The 15,098-nt window shown below is 37.3% G+C and overlaps 1 protein-coding gene across 26 annotated transcripts in view; it reads right to left on the bottom strand.

Moving 5' to 3' along the window:
• SETD5 (SET domain containing 5) overlaps positions 1 to 15,098 on the bottom strand; it is a 77,228-nt gene that overhangs the window by 20,460 nt on the left and 41,670 nt on the right. For 15 of the 26 annotated variants that reach the window (XM_081159399.1, XM_081159407.1, XM_081159406.1 and 12 more), the window contains 10 exons: positions 12,011 to 12,253; positions 10,857 to 11,005; positions 10,358 to 10,475; positions 9,536 to 9,645; positions 8,377 to 8,626; positions 7,689 to 7,772; positions 6,682 to 6,939; positions 5,738 to 6,058; positions 5,088 to 5,330; positions 328 to 457 (listed from right to left, as the gene is read on the bottom strand). In XM_081159399.1, coding sequence (XP_081015525.1) covers positions 328 to 457; positions 5,088 to 5,330; positions 5,738 to 6,058; positions 6,682 to 6,939; positions 7,689 to 7,772; positions 8,377 to 8,626; positions 9,536 to 9,645; positions 10,358 to 10,475; positions 10,857 to 11,005; positions 12,011 to 12,253 — 1,906 coding nt within the window. Of the gene's footprint in view, positions 1 to 327; positions 458 to 5,087; positions 5,331 to 5,737; positions 6,059 to 6,681; positions 6,940 to 7,688; positions 7,773 to 8,376; positions 8,630 to 9,535; positions 9,646 to 10,357; positions 10,476 to 10,856; positions 11,006 to 12,010; positions 12,254 to 15,098 lie in introns of all 26 variants that reach the window. The other 11 variants (XM_081159416.1, XM_081159402.1, XM_081159412.1 and 8 more) reach the window with 1 other exon arrangement.

Genomic DNA, 15,098 nt, shown 5'->3' with positions numbered 1-15,098 from the left:
TGTCTAGTTCCTTCGTCGTCCTAGAAAAATGATCCCTGACTTGAGATCGCTCTCTTCCTCTGTTGTAAAGACAGATGTAAACTATTTAGAGAACAATGCTATTTCTTTTTTTTGAAATCACCTTTTCAGTACTCATACTGAATTTTTTTATGTGGACCTGAAATAATCATTGCTCACTTCCTCTGTTGTAAAGACAGATGTAAACTATTTAGAGAACAATGCTTTTTCTCTTTTTTGAAATCACCTTTTCAGTACTCGTACTGAATTTTTTTATGTGGACCTGAAATAATCATTGCTCATACATTCAGAAAGGTTTGAGATACGTACCTGCATTGTCTTTGCAGATACTAGAAGAGTTACTATTCTCATTGCTTTGGTATAGGTGCTGAGTTCTAGTCTCTTGGGGTACAGATGATGTTTGAGTCATCCCTTCTTCCAAGGCTTGCTTTATCCAGCGCTATAATGGGGGAAAAAACCAGGGAATTATCAATAATAATTTAAAACTATTCAGTATATCTATTTAAAATGCATTAACCAGATCATTATATATCAACTGGCGAGAGATGCAATCCAACACACTCATTCAGTTCCACAATTTTTTTTTTTTTGTGTTTCAGCATACTGGAATATTACCCATCAATTCCTCTACTGGGCAAAACTGAGAAAACCTAGATTACACATAATGAGATCCTATTAAAAAACTGAAAAGAATAAAAAATGATTACTCAGCTTTTCATACTGCTTAGAATGGGGGAAATGGAAAGAGATAGGAAGAAACCTTAGCACTTATTTAAAAGAGACTAATAACATAGGATAAAACTAGCACGTAAAGTAAGTGCCAAGAAGTAAGATAAAAGATCTTGAGCTGTCTATCCCATGGTGGGAACATCTGAGATAAAAGAAGAGATTCACAGAAAGACTTTGGATGAGAACAAACATCTCTTCACTACAGGTCCCAAAATACTTCTAAAAGGTCTACTCTCAGATGGAATATCCTGTCAGTTTTTTCTCCCTATCAAGTAGTTTGTTAAATTATGCATAAATAATGCAAATCACCAAAATAAATGATCTTCTGTAGAAATCAAAAAGGGGAAAAGTCACATTTTTTGTAGTGAATATTGGAATCTAAATGATGAGAAGTAAGTTTAGGTCAGAAAGTAAGCCTATAAAGATCAGGATAGTAAGACTGTGCATCCTGTGGAAGAGAGAAAATTTCTTACCTGTAACTGTGTTCTCTTAAGATACACAGTTGTAGGTTGCTCACCACTCTGTGGCTCTCTTGCCCCAACATAAGACAGATCGAATTTTGATAAACATCAATTTCTGAGTCAGACCCTCCCCCAAATAGGAAGAGCAAAGGTGCTTATAATTTCACACCGTTAGAGAACAAGTATTACAGGTAAGTAAATATTCTCTTCACTAAAGAGAGCAATTCTAATAGATATACTCTCTTAGAAACTTAGAAATAATGTGGGAAAAATTTCACCAAGAAAAATGTTACATCATGTAAATGGCATTATGGACTGCCAAATGAAAGCAAAAATAAAGTTGCAAACATGAGGAGAAAACAGTGAATAAGTATATAAAAGAGATCTCAACAATCAATTGAATCACACCAGCACTGTGGGATATGACCAGGTCTCTAAAAAGCCCAAACAAGACGAAGAATGAACTCTCTTATACACAGAATATTGATGTAAAGATGAACTGTCAGAGCCACAGCCCCTTATGACTTAGAAAAGACATTAGATGTCAAGCTGTCCAAAACACTCAGTGTACAGATGAAGAAAATTTGGGTCAGAAGGAAATGAGTGTAAAATCCTTCATTACAGATACCTTTAGTATAGGTTTTTCTTTCCAGAGCAGATGACAGGACTTACTTGGGGTTACCATGCTTTCCTCCAAGAGAAAAGCAGATGAGCCCACAAAAGAATTTATATTCTGGATCTGACGACTACAAAAAGGAAAAACAAAACCAGGACAGGGTATTCTAAGGAATAAGATGCTGCCATGGTTAGATATAAGATCAAACACAGCAAACATGATCTAACCCATTCCTCCTGGACCTACTATATGTCTACACAATTACTTTAGGGTCCATAAAAAAGGAACATGAACATCTGTATCTAACAAGTTTGAATCACCCCTATAGATAATAAATTAACATTAATTAGACACCCCCATCTCCAGGTCCCAGCTATGGTTATTAAGGCCAAAAGAACATTTCTTCCTTCTCTGAAACTATGTATTAAAAGAGCTTTTTAGGAAGCTCAAAGATGGAAGAAAGAAATGTTTTAAAGAATTAAGAGCAAGAAAGTAATTTGGGTTTTAGAGTTCGAAGATCTGTCTTGAAACTTCGCCATGCCTTTTACTAGCTGCCTAACTCTGGGCAAGTTACTGAACCCTTCTAAGTCAAAGCTTCTGATCTGTACATTCACGCCAATAATCCCAACTTCACAGCGTTGTCATGTAGGCAAAGCGAGATAATGCATGTGAAGAAAGTTTCTAGCAGAGTACTGAGCATACCTGTTCAGTGAGGACTCATTCAGCTTAATTTCAATGCTATGTATAGAGATACAGAGATTAATAACCCTCCACCAGTGTATACAATGAAATACCAATGCAAAGCACAGTGTTTCATTTTCAGTCAGGATGGTTTTCTAAGAAATCTGGGAGATCAAATGCCCCACACATATTATGCCTTCAAGGTCCTAAGTTTAGAGAAGATTTAGAGAGAACAAGGAGGGATACTACTGAAAGACTTGTTAGCCACTTATAAATGCTTCCATTCTAAAATAAGAAGTGAAGCAAGATCCAACAAAAGATAGACATACCATAACATGCTTTTGAAGAACTATGATTCAATTTACTTTAGAAATTCCAGGGCGATCATAAAATGTTCTGCCAAATATTCTAACAATCTAGGTGTAAATACACATAGGAAATTTTACACTGCTTTTTACTTATGAGGCCTGTACCTCCTTTAATTAGATAGAAAACAGTAGGCCTAGTAAGAATATACACTGGTTCTAACTAATCTCATGGAGGATGGTTTTTCTCATCTAACTGTTTAAACTTACATTCTTCTCTAAGGGATCTTCAGAAATTTATTACAATTTTGTTTAATCACAGGTCCTGCACTAGATGAATATTTTCTAACCAATCTACAAATAACTTTTCTCCATTTCCACTTAGGGTAAAGCTGAGTTTGAGTGCTGGATAAGAGACCCAATTTCATTATTTTTCCCCATAGAAAGCTATATTCTGGTTTTGTAATATAATGTTGATATGTTAACAGCAAATACTAAAGCTGTGATTGAAACTTAATTCAGACCTATACTTAAAGACCCAATTTAAGTAAGGTAATTCTGCTATGATAATTCAGAGTACATAGCCTGAACCGAAGACTGGTTATAACACATATAGATGAAAGTGCCTGAGCAGAGCCTATATAAAACAAGACTAAGGATGGACAAACACATTTGGAGAATATAACATGAACATAAGTTAAATGGGATTTCTATCTATTGCCAGTAGAGATATAAAGATGAGTCATAGATATAAGCTCTAAACCATAACTAGGTAAAAAGACCTCTAAGAAGTGGATTTTCTATGAAATTTTAAGTCATATTTCTACATGTTTTTTGTTTTCACAGGACACTGCTAGCTGGAAAAGCAAGATGGAAATAGAAAGACCATAACCCAGCATCAGAATAATCAAGGCATCATTTCAAGAATCTAGTCCATACTATTTACAATTCAGACTTCACTATTAATCTGTACTAATTAACTGTCTACCCTTCATAAAGGACCAAAATAGGAGATTCTACAATCTGGCTTGATAAGATGCTTCAACAGTTAACATCCTCACAAGTCTAGTAGTCTGTTATTGCATTATCTCATGGTCAAATTGCTCTTTAGGAGTTCTAGGAATTTCCCCCAAATAAACCAGTAAGTGACTCAAATACTTAGTTGGTAAGATGTGCGATTAGGAAAAGACTTTCTTCAGTGTATGTTGCTCATTCAGTGGTAGGGCCCTTCCTTTGTGCACAGATCCCTGTTGCCCTCCTCCCCTCCATATCCCACACCATTCTGGCTCATCTTTTATGCCCCCCTCCCCCCAAGAAATAATTTCTGCTCTTTGGGGAAAGAGAAAAGCTTTAAGTTTGGAGGAGTCAGGGAAGACCTGCCTGGAGTTGGAGACTTCATCACATCAAATAATCTACATGCAGCATCCTCATGTACGTGATGCCAGTGGAGGAGGGCAATGGCAGACACTGAGGAAGGCAGCCTGAATCCAGATCTGAGGATAAGAGAAAAGGGTGTTCCAGGGAACAGACTACCTCAAAGGAAGACCAAATGAAAGGGTGTCCTATACTTCTAGAAACACAAAAACGACATTATAGTCTGAGGGAGCGATCTATTCCTGAGAGACACCTTTGGAAAATATTCAGGGCTTCTGGGAATTAAGAAAGAGCATTCCAAAAACAACTCAAACACTACTGCCACTAGATCCAAAAACAGTATGTAACTAGAGAGAGTAGAGACAGGAAGAGAAAGAGAGAGAGAGAGAGAGAGAATGAATTTTATAGTAGGTTCCATATTCGCTAGGGATAAAAAATCCAACTTGTCATTTGATCAAGGAACAGGAATTATGCCAATTGTAACAGGACATTTCCTCTACTTGAATTCAAATGATAATAGTGACTGAATTAATTTAAAACACAATTCGATCATTTTTTAACTTATGCAACAGTACTCTAGAGTACCTGGGGCCCAATCTCACTCAAAATCACAAATGGACATGTTAACCAATACCACAAGAGCACACACAGAACATCCCTCCCTACCCAGGCATCAAATGCTGTGCGCTCTCAACTCAGTAACCTCAAGGGCTGTCTGAAAAGACAACAGTGAATACTCACAAACTGAGCACCAAAAATGCAGTATGCATCCCATCTGCATCAGTATTCATGGCTGCACAACTAACTCATAATGAACTCACATGGGCAGAGTGGCTATCTGGAGAACATGTTAGGTATGTTATGATCGCAGGCAACCTAGGTTAAAAATAAACATTGACATACCTTTTTACAGGAGCTGAATGTGCCATCAAGCAGAAGGGGCCTTCGACGCCTCTCAGGGACAAAGGGTGAGCCAAAGCGAATGTAGTGTTTGGGGGTGGTGCAAATTAACGGGGAATGGATAAGACCAGGTAACATGTTCAGGGTCGTTGCCAGTACAGTTGGGTCCGTGGTGATGCGTAAAGGGCACTCAACAGGGCATTCTTGCTTCTCTGCTTTGTCATTCAACCATTCTGTAACTAGATACTAAGGCAAAAAGAGATTGTTAGTTGATGCTGCAGATGAAAAAGCCAGAGGCAGCAGTGCTAGATGATAAAGACAAACCTCATCTAGAAACTAGGACACAGGTAGATACAGCAGCTGCAGAGTATGAATTGGGCATTCAAAATGCAAGGATATCTTCCCTTCACCCTCTCTGTGAGCACAAAGGGAAGAATAATTCCAGGCATCAGCATTTAATTCTGGCTAAAAATTGTAGGAACAAAAGAACTGTAGTAGGACAGCTTTAGCCCTCTGTGTCAAAGCATTTTATCTACAACTTTCAATTAATAATACTGAAGTATTTGTTTCTTCTGGGGAACTACAGATCCTCTAACTTTACTGAGACACAGCCCTTGCCAGACTAGACTTATGAAGATGTTTTTGTGACTTACCTTTTTGGTTTTGGGGTATTTAGATGCTGCACGGTTGACATGGGATCCAGCTACTGATGCCACAGTTGGGTCAGATCCTGTTAATTGCCTGTTTTCTCCTGAACTGTCTATACTTCCAGCTTCAGTAGGAGTTACTGAGCTGTTATTTCCTCCCTCTTCCAAGGCAGCTTGTGACAACTCTGCCTGCTGTGCAATGGCCTGCTTCTGACGCTTTAGTCTTTGGGCTGAACTGGTCCGGTACCGAGAAATTCGACTCTTCGGTCGGGGCCTAGAAGGCTTTGCCGGAGGTGGTTTGGGGACTGGTTTTTCTGCAGCAACATCCTGTAACAGCAGCAGAGTAAATGCTTACCATAAATTTTTTACCAGCAAACATTCTATCTTGTCTCTTATTCACTTTAAGCATTCTGAATGTTTACTGGTGAAAAAGTAAGCATTTAGAAACACCAATTTCAAATGTAATCCTTATAAAAACTTATACATTTAAATTCAATTAACTAAAATAGGTAAAAAATCAGTTGAAGCCACCTAATTTTAGGGTTCTTAGCAAAGAAGACAATTCTTCCCTTTGTTTCTTCCCCAGACACTGAAGTTTTAGCTTAAGGCTTAGAATTCAGGGCTGGGGTAGGGAAGGGAAACATGAGTTTATCCTGAGAATCCTATGAAAGGGCAGCTGCATAACTGTGCTTTACAGAAGGGCCAAAATAAAAACCAAATGATTTTTATGAACTCACCACCAAGAATTCATAAACAGTATCATGTTCCATTCTAAAGTGTCTAGTCATTCCAATTCTGTCCCCCTGCATCCCAAAGCTGATTAAAAGGCCTTATTTATTGCAATATGAGATAAAGCTGAAAATGTGAATTTTAACACCATTCCCCAAAACAGGTAATTGACATTAGTAAAAGCAAGGATGTCAAAGGCCTGGAGTATTTTCTTCTCTTACCCCAGCTTGGGAAGACCTTCGGGTGTTCACCCCAATACTCTGTGGGGTGCTTTGGATGGCCACATTCGAAGCTGAGTTGCTAACTTCAGATTCAGGGGCTTCAGTTTTTGTTTCTTCCCCTACAGGTGTCTCTGAGGCGGTGGTAGTAACCTCTATGTCAGAGTTGCTTTGTTCTAAGGACTGATCCCGTCGCTTCTTCCTTTTCTCTAAGTTTTCAAAAGCATGCATGATGGCTTCAACCTTCCTATCTTCCCGGGTCTAGAAAAAAAATAGCAGTAGCATAGAAGGAGGTCTCAACCAAAAGGAGGGAAGAGCTTTTCAGAAATATTAATTATGAAAAGTCATAGACATTTACAAAAACTAGCAGTATATATATCTTGTAGAACAAAAGATAAAAACGAAAATTAAATATTTCAACTAAGTGCTAAGAGTTGTAAAGGAAAGTCAAACTGTAACTTTTCAAAGAAGGCCAGCTATTCTGAAACTTTAATATAACAGAAAAATAGCCATCAAAATCAGTATTTCTCTGCATTTTCAGAGTTCAAAAATAACCAAGTAGATTTTCCTGAACTTCTTCTCAGGGAAAGAAATAAACATGGATAGTTTCAGCAAAAAAGTAGACTTTAGAATCCATATGACTGACAAGGATTTTTAAATGTCAAAACTTGTACAAACTTAGGAAAATTCCTAAGTCAGAGTAAGTAGTCCAACAGACATGTTTTGTACTGACCAGGCAGTTTTTGGAAAATGAGATTGTTAATAAGAGGCTTCTAAAGACCATCATCAGATAATAGTCATTAGACAACTACTATGGGTGTCTGTGTATAAAAATAAATGTAAAAAATCCTTAATGGAACTGACTTTATAGAAAAGGCCCAAATTATAACCTACAGATGCTGGTATACCATGCTGTGGAAGAAATGAGATGATACAAACTCAGAAGAGAAGGGCTTCATACACTGTAGGTAGGAGTCAGCATGAACAAAAGGATGTTATAAGGTACCCACCCTCCTGCTATGAGCTGGGTTCTCTTGGTCATCTGTAACCTCTTCTTTCTCTTCTTCTGCCTTTTCTTCTGGATTGTCTATTTCCTTTAAGATAGATGCAATATTCAGCTGTACTCTTAAGTTCTAGGAAAAATCAATCTTTTTTTCTCCCCTGGCAGCTTAAAACTCTCTAGAAACAATTTCTAATGCTTGACAGTGTTACTCATGTGAGGCCACATGGTAAACACAAGATGATTAGCCCCATTCTCTGGACTAAAACCTAGAAAGTAGCTGAAATGTTCTTGACATTATTTAAAAAAAAAAAAAAGAGCCCCTAGCCAGTGTGGCTTAGTTGGTTGGGTGTAGTCCCATGACCTGAAAGGGTGCCGGTTCAATTCCTGGTCAGGGCACATGCCCAGGTTCTGAGCTCAATCCCCAGTAGGAGGCATACAGGGGGCAGCCAATAAATGTTTCACTCTCACATCAATTGTTTCTTTCTCTTCTCTCCCTTCCGCTCCCTCTAAAAATCAATAAAGATTTTTTTTAAAAGAAGAGAGAATGGAATGAATGAACATGCACGCACCTTGATATGAAAGGCATTAAATGTTACCATAGATTCCCTTCATAAAACAACATGTGGTAACCTGGGATCCTCTTCATTTGGATATAATCAATACCATAGCAACAGCCTCTGGCCAAGGAACATTACCTCATGGTCACTGGATACAGTCACTTTCTCAGGAACTTGTTCTGCTTGTGGGTTGCTTTCCTCCTCTACAGCCTCATTCTGCTGCTCCATCTCTAGTTCTTTCCGCCGTGCTTTTCTCCGTCTTGTCTCGGCTCCAATGATGGGTAGGCTTGGAGGAGGTGGGAGTGGCAGTTCTGTAGCATTGGGATTCCTTTTCTGTATAGGGCAATTCCGGTTCCCCTTGTGACATGCACAGTCCACTTTATAATTACTGCTCCAAAGAAAAAAACAAAAATGCCTATCTCAGTACCCTTGAAAATCAGTTATATTACCCATTCACTCTCTTAAAATATTAGTAATTTCTTCTGGTATTATCTTTGAATAAGTTAAACAGAGACATTAGAGGGTCCTATGAGTACTTTCAATATGCCGTGCTTCTATATAACCCAACTCTTCCCACTGACATATGGTCAGTGGAAAGAAAAGAAAGCCTCCACTAAATTCAATTCTCCCAACTGTCTTTATGCTACTTATTGGGCAGTGAATCAGTGACAGAGACTAAAGTTTTACTCTCACATTGATAAGTGGCCATACTTATCTTCTGTCTACATTCACCACTAACTTTTACCCACTAATTCCCTACTTATTAACCATAACCTTTTTTGCCTATAAGAGCCAAGTAAGAAAAAACATCCATGTAAAAATCTATCACATATTTATCTGTGATTTGCATCTCTGTTTTTCTGCACTGTCATACATAACTAGATTACGTGAGTTGAGTGGATGGGGTGAATCTTTAAATTCTCATTTTATATGACCCTGGCACAAGTGCAGTGTGCACAGCAACTGATGCTACTGCAATTTCTAGGAATGTTATACATACCTGTTTTTGCTATTCTTGCTATGAAAGTGTAAACCAAAATACATTTGGTTAGCAGACTTTTGAGCAGTATTATACTATGTACCTATGTCTCATAAAAAAACAAACAAAACAAACAAAACCAAAACCCAAAAAAACCAACCTAAGCCTGTCTTTCTCTCCACAATTTCTAGGCAGAAAATGCAATATGCAGAAAAGATTAGTTAAAAAAGATGAAAATGGCAAGAAACAAAAGTAGAGTTAATAGTTTAATATATAAAACAAGGTTATTCATGTTAGGAAAGATTTTAGAGGTCTTACCAGTTACTGTACTCATAATCAAATGCTATGGTGACCTCAGCATCCTTGGTGATGGCAGACACAGCATAGATACACAGGTGAATCATCCCATCTGCAATCATGTGTCGAACCTGTGTGAATAAGGCTTATGGTTGATGATTTATCACAGAAACCAAAAAACTCTCCAAAAGAAAAAACAACCCTTTTTATCCAAATAATTTCTCCCCACTTAAGAGTTACAGTGGTCTGTTATTTAAATCCATCATTTCATTTGAAACTATTATAAAGTAACTGAAAAGTTATGATACTTTAATAAACCCTGAGATGTTAGCAATCAAGGTAGGGTCACTATTCTATATCTTAAAGCTGTTTTCAGAGAATTAAAACTCCTTAGCCTGTAAGAAAAGCTCTGTGGATTTTCTTGTTTTATTATGATATGGCTGCACTTGAATAATCAATTCTAAAAATGTCTAGAAACTCTTTTAAAGCACTATTAACTAAAATCTAAAAAAACTGCAACCATACGGCTTAGTTTGGGGCCAATGACATTTTTTATTATATGGCAACTTCTTTAGTATAGACTCTTTAACTTCTTATCCAGTCTAGCTCTTTCTCTTTAGCAAATGCTTTCCCCACTTCTTCCTCTCTAAAATAAATCTATTCCTTGCTCCCATCCTGTCAGAATAAAAGCATCATTACTTTTGTTTTTTGTCTCTCTCTTACAATGAAAGATCATAACCATTATCTACAGACCTTAATCTGGGTGAAGTTTTCAGATTGTTTCTTCAGTAGATTTATTCTTTGGTGATTCCATTCAAAGAGAAGTTGCTACAGAAATCTTACCTCTGCATTTGGTGTACATGATCTTCTGATGAACCGAGCATCATTACCGAAAGTACGTGCATCCACACACATCTCTACACCATTGAATTTTGAGTAGAAGAGCACAAAGGGGTATGGTCTAGGAATATAATTAAAATTCCTGTAATTCTCAACACAAATAGAAAGGCCACCCCATGACTTCAAATATAAAGCACATGCTGACAGAAGAAGCAGTAGTCTTTTGCAATGCTTAAACTTGCAAAATATCACACGCTTGTCTGCTTTTGATTAAAGAATAAGTACAAAGCAAGGAATGTTTGGCTTGGAGTCATTACCACTTATACATTAAACAATTTGCAGACTTATTCCCACTTCTCTAGCAATGGCAGACAGGCATGAGATTATTTGAGCTGTAATCTTTTCCCCAAGAGAGTATCCTATCAACCAGAATTGTTTTTATAGACATACTGCTCAGCCAGGCCCACTTTAGCCCTCACTGCTCAATAAATGATATTCTTACTTTTTGAAGAAATGCCCATTGACCTCAAATTGTTGTCGTAACATGACTTTCCCTCGATACTCTATTATAAGAGTATCCAAAGCCAAATCTCTTGCAGCCCTCAGGATCTTCCGGTGCTTTTGAACACGAGTGACTCTTCCCAACTGTAGCTGAATAAAACCAGAGTATTAACATTAGACAATAGCAACAGCAGCTTAATAGACAATAAAAATATTTTCTAATTGAGGGAAAAACACCAATATTTTTAGGATGTATTTGTATATATTATTTAGCTCAATGATCAGAAATTTTAGATTTGATAAAAGGTAGTGAACCTGTCACCACCCCCCCCCCCCAGCTAAGTATAGGCACAATGACATCAAGAAAAGATCTAAGCACAGCCAGTATGGCTCAGAGGTTGAGTGTCGACCCATGAACCTGGAGATCATGATTTGATTCCTGGTCAGGGCACATGCCTGGGTTGTGGGCTCGATCCCCAGTGGGAGGTGGGTAGGAGGCAGCCAACTGATGAGTCTTTCTCATCATTAATGTTTTTTTCTCTCTCTCCCTCTCTCTGAAATCAATTAAAAAAAAAAAAAATCCAAGAAAAACATAGGATTATTTTAGTGGTCGATGTCTAATGTAAGAATGGGGGGGGGGGGGGGGGGAAAGCTTAGCTTTTTCTTAATCTTAATGCCTACTGAGGCCGAATAAAATTTCCTATCTTCATTTAACTATTTTTTTTTTTTAACATATCTTTATTGATTTCAGAGAGAGGAGAGGAGAGAGGGAGAGAGAGATAGAAACATCAATGATGAGAGAGTCACTGATTAGCTGCCTCTTGCACACCCCCGACTGGGGATCGAGCCCACAACCCGGGCATGTGCCCTGACCGGGAATTGAACCCCGATCGCCTGGATCCTAGGTCGACGCTTAACCACTGAGCCACACCCAGCCAGGCGAACTATTTTTAATTAATAAAGATAGTTTAAAAATATGTACCTGGATAGTTTCCAGTTACTAGAACCTGCTTTTTGTTAAAGAAGCTCAGTAGCTAGCTAATCTGTTATTCTAAGTCCTTGTACATTTGAAAGATATGGTAATTCCAATATATACCCTCTTCCTGGGTTCTTAAAAATCAACTACTTAAGAGTCATTAATCCTTTGATCCTTACCTGCATTTGGGAACCAATTACTGTATTATTACAGGCCAATTCAGTCTTATTGATAGTGTCTAAAATAGCAGGTTTGCCCACAAATTCCTTGCTAGAATGTAGATGTTGTTCAAGGGCGTTCTGTACATCTGCACTGTACTGATTAGTGAAAGCTTCTTCATACTGATCAGTCCATAGTCTTATCCGATTTTCCCATCCCTCAGTTGTATTCTCATCTAAATTCTGTGCTTCAGAAGGAGAATTCTGTAGAGAACAAAGGTCAGGTAGGTTAGCAGAGTCCATGAATAAAAATGGGAGGGGGGGGAAAGGTTGAGTCTCAGAAAATTTGTTTTCGCCTGGCAGTTGGTGTGGCATAAAAGAATAATGCCTGGGAGTCAAGGGATCTGGCTTCTACCACGGTTTCATTACCAATGAGCAGAGAAGCATTAAACAACTTAGAAAAGCTCCGTTTCCTCATTTCAAAAGTGAGAAATTAATCTGGATCATAGTTCCATCCCATTACTGGTTTTATGACCATTTTTAAGTCATAAAAATCAATTTTGTTATCAGAAGAATGATACCAAGTTAACAAGAAAACTTTCATGAAAATGAATGAGACTCCTCAAATATCAAATCACTTAAATTTCAATACTTCTTGATCATCTCCATTAGTGTGCCAGCCCAAACTATTTTACTTCTCTCCAGGAGAATGTTTTTGTGAGACTTATTTTCATTATACAATTAATACATGTTCATTCGGAATATACATGTGACCCAAATAAATAAATAACTCATCATCTCACCTCCCAAAGAAAAAGTTATCATTCTGGAGTGTATCTTTCTAACACTCTATTTTCGACAGTTTAAATAGCCACACTCTGAAGAGGTGAGGTGAGGAGAGGGGGTGGGTAGGTGGAGTCTGGAAAATGATGAGAGGTACTTTGCTATACTTCTCTAGGAAAACCAATGCCCTCTATGGTGACAGTACTGAGAAAAGATTATTATATTACATAAACATTTTAACCAAACAGTTTTTTATGTGCCTGAACTAAAGGCAGAACTTAAGTCTGACACATGTTCTCCTCCCTGGTGCTCAAGAGTTAAGGTGCCATCAGAAAACAAAACAAACACCGACTGTGATGATGTCATATTAGTGATGACTAGAAGGAAAAGACAGTAAACAAAGTTACTTATAAATCATGTCCAAACTAATCTTGCAAAAATAGGCTTAAGAAAATTAAATATACTTTCCATGAATGATACAGAAAACATTTATGTCTATTGTAATAATTGCTTTCTTTCATTTTTGTGTTACTGTTTTAACTGACTGTTGTCTAACATCCTTTCCCCATGAAACAGGAAAATATTAATACCATTGTTTTTTCTATATACTAAAGTCCAAAAGACCGAACAACAAACAAAGGATCTAAGAAACATCTAAGGCCAACACACTGAGAACAGAATATCATCTGCTTGAGATGTCAGTTAACAGCTGAGCAAAAGAAAAGTGCAAAACCTAAGACTTAAGGGTGCTTGCTTATAAGACTGAGGATTATGGATACCCAAACAGTATTCCCAAGTTTAAGGACCCAGTAGGGATCACTAAACTTTTGACTTGTTAAACTTAATGTATACTGGAAGCCTTTGCCACAGTATCGTATGTTATTGATGAATACAACTCTGTTTATTCTGCTGTCCCATTCTTCTGGGTACTGAACACTCCATCTCAGTAGATTTAGAACAGTGGTTCTCAACCAAAGGTAATTTGCCCATAAGGAGACATTTGGTGATATCTGAAGTCTTTTTTTATTGTCACACCTGTGTGTTACTGGTACCTAGTGGGTAGATGCCAAGAATGCTGCTAAACAGCCTACAATGCAAAAAACAGCTTCCCCCAACTGCCCCAAAATTTCTTGGTTCAAAAAGTCAATAGTGTCAAGGTTGAGAAATTCTGAGTCGTCTCCAAGTAGAGAAGTATCTGACTTTGGGATTAAAAATCCAAATGATAAATTCTTCCAATTCTTATATCTCTCACTCAGACCTTTGGCGAAGTTCTTATTAATAATGAATTGAGTATAAAATTTGCAACTCCAGTTAAAATCCTGGTATGAGAATTAAAATAAACCTACTAGTATTTTTTTATTGTCTAAATTTTAGCACGTTTATGGGACTGTCAACATTTAGAAATAGCAAGCAATATTTGGGATTTATGTGTAGTTTTCTGGGAGAGTTGGTCAATAGCTTTCAAAACATTTCAAACTTCTAAAAACAAGTTACAATAGCTGATAAAATAAAAAAGGGCTTGAAAGCTAGGATCAGGGCTTTGTCTGTTCCATAGGTCTACTTAAGGTCCCCTGCAAGCAAAGGAGACAAAAATACAGAGGCAGTTAAAGCAAACTTGGCCCCTTGCAGGAGATAATAATTAAGTGGTGTTCTAAGACACCTCACGACTCTGATTCTCTTGGGCTCTAAGTCTTCTTCTCATCTCTTTTACAGATATGTGTAAGTCTATTTAAAGGTATATACAAGGCAAGACCTTCAAATTTTAGATAAAGTGCCACCTGTAATCTTTGTTAACATCAGTCATGTTGGTGGCTCCATATACATATCCTAATAAAAGCTTATCCTTACTAGAAGATTTTAATGTTTTCCCCATATAACAGTCAACAGGAAAGATTCTGCTTTTATGTCATTTACACATTTAGGGATATGAATACTTATAGAATTAAAATAGATCTTAATTATAATTAAATGCTTTGAAGTCCTAAGTAATGGTTTGGGAGGTATGATGCTCTCCTATATATATATATAAATAAAGGAAGATACCAGACAGTATAATCAAATCTCCTTTGGGCAAATTCTGTTTTTGTCACCCAGTACCTCAAAGTCCATTGTACATAATTTCTCTATTTTCCAACTGCTATCCAAAAATTATGCCTCACAAGCTCTTTTATTTGTTAACTGAAGAGACAAAACACATGATCATCATCAGAATCTTCCACACCACGTAAATATGCCAGGAGACACGGTTCAAATATAAGTAATACCAATAAGAGTAATTCCTATCAATAAATACTACTTTCCTACTGATGAAAATTATCCTTCCAAC

This window comes from Miniopterus schreibersii (genome assembly GCF_964146895.1).
Source record: "Miniopterus schreibersii genome assembly, chromosome: 15".
Lineage (NCBI taxonomy): Eukaryota > Metazoa > Chordata > Mammalia > Chiroptera > Miniopteridae > Miniopterus > Miniopterus schreibersii.
This window is presented reverse-complemented; position numbering and strand designations above follow the sequence as displayed.